The 1,802-nt window shown below is 47.9% G+C and overlaps 1 protein-coding gene across 4 annotated transcripts in view; it reads left to right on the top strand.

Annotated features, from left to right (window-relative positions):
- The window catches only part of MROH2A (maestro heat like repeat family member 2A), a 64,407-nt gene that overhangs the window by 40,189 nt on the left and 22,416 nt on the right, over positions 1-1,802 (top strand). For all 4 annotated transcript variants that reach the window (XR_001888830.1, XM_017890393.1, XM_017890391.1 and 1 more), the window contains exon 26: positions 489-584. Coding sequence is in view for 3 of the 4 variants with exons in the window: in XM_017890393.1 (XP_017745882.1) it covers positions 489-584 (96 nt within the window). In the remaining variant the exon portion in view is untranslated. The remainder of the gene's footprint in view (positions 1-488; positions 585-1,802) is intronic.

Here is a 1,802-nt window from a genome sequence, read left to right as displayed (position 1 = left end):
TTTTTTTTTTTTTTTTTTTTTTGAGACAGAGTCTCGCTCTGTGGCCCAGGCGGGAGTGCAGTGGCCGGATCTCAGCTCACTGCAAGCTCCGCCTCCCGGGTTCATGCCATTCTACTGCCTCAGCCTCCCGAGTAGCTGGGACTACAGGCGCCGGCCACCTCACTCGGCTAGTTTTTGTATTTTTTTTTTTAGTAGAGACAGGGTTTCACCATGTTAGCCAGGATGGTCTCGATCTCCTGACCTCGTGATCCGCCCGCCTCGGCCTCCCAAAGTGCTGGGATTACAGGCTTGAGCCACCGCGCCCGGCCAAGTGAATTCCCTTAAATGGTTGTCTTGTACTTCACTAGAGAAAATGAGTGTCAAGAGCTCAGACTGAGCAGAAGTTAGTGGATGACTGCCAGACCCCTCCCTGGCATGGACTCCCTGCAGGGAGGGGGGTTGTGGGTGCCCCTCATTGCTGCCTATCTCTCTCTCCCTCTTGGCTGTAGACCCTGTATGCAAATGCCCTGAGCTCCCTGGAGCGGCTGATGGACAGCCTCCTGCAGAGGCAGCTGGACCCCAGGGGGCTGCAGGAGATGGTGCAGGTGAGTTGCCTGGCAGCAGGCCAGAGCCAGAGATAGCCACTCCTCCCCAGCAGCTGGCCTGAGGGCCAGACTGTGGGGAACAGCGGAGTACATGAAACATTGTTTTAGTGATTTCATTTTTATAAAATTCCAGATTTGCTAAAAATTTGCAAGGATAGTGCAAAGATGCTCTTCATGCAGATTCACAGTTCTTAATACTTTGTCACATTTTCTTTCTCAGTTTTCTTCTGTCTCCTTCCACACACACACACATCTTTTGAACCATGGATAGCTGCAGACATCCAAAGTAACACTACTCTCTTATATAACAACAGTGCCATGATCAAATTCAAGACATTTAATGCCGACACAATACATGTATTAAAACTGATGGCCCATACTCAAATTTCACGAACTGCCCCAATAATGTCCTTTAGAGCTGTTTTCTCCTTGATCCAGGATCCAGTCCAGATTAGGCACTGCATCTACCCATCAGGTCTCTTTGTTCTCCTTTCGTCTGGAACAGCTTCACAGTCCTTCTTTGTCCTTCATTACCTTGGCACTTTTGAAGGGTACTGGTTAGGTTTTTAAAAATTGGGTTATTTGCTTTCTTTTTATGGAAACTTTTACAGGTTTTACAGATTCTGGATACAACCCAACAGATAACGCGATTTGCAAATATTTTCTCCCAGCCTGTGGCCTTTTTATTGATTTCCCAATATTTTTTTGTTTGTTTGTTTTTTTGAGATGGAGTGTCGCTCTGTTGCCCAGGCTGGAGCACAGTGGTGCTATCTTGGCTCACTGCAAGTTCTACCTCCCAGGTTCACGCCGTTCTCCTGCCTCAGCCTCCCTAGTAGCTGGGACTACAGGCACCCGCCACCAAGCCTGGCTAATTTTTTTGTATTTTTTAGTAGAGACGGGGTTTCACCGTGTTAGCCAGGATGGTCTCAAACTCCTGACCTCGTGATCCGCCCGCCTCAGCCTCCCAAAGTGCTGGGATTACAGGCATGAGCCACCGCGCCCAGCCAGTTTCCCAGTATCTTTTAATGAGCAGAAGTTGTTTTTTTTTTTTCTTTCTTTCTTTTTTTTATTATACTTTAAGTTCTAGGGTACATGTGCATAATGTGCAGGTATGTTACATATGTACACTTGTGCCATGTTGGTGTGCTGCACCCATCAACTCGTCATTTACATCAGGTATAACTCCCAATGCAATCCGTCCCCCCTCCCCCCTCCCCG

The sequence above is a fragment of the Rhinopithecus bieti genome, unplaced genomic scaffold, assembly GCF_001698545.2.
Source record: "Rhinopithecus bieti isolate Rb0 unplaced genomic scaffold, ASM169854v2 scaffold_19482, whole genome shotgun sequence".
In the NCBI taxonomy this organism is placed as follows: domain Eukaryota; kingdom Metazoa; phylum Chordata; class Mammalia; order Primates; family Cercopithecidae; genus Rhinopithecus; species Rhinopithecus bieti.
This window is presented reverse-complemented; position numbering and strand designations above follow the sequence as displayed.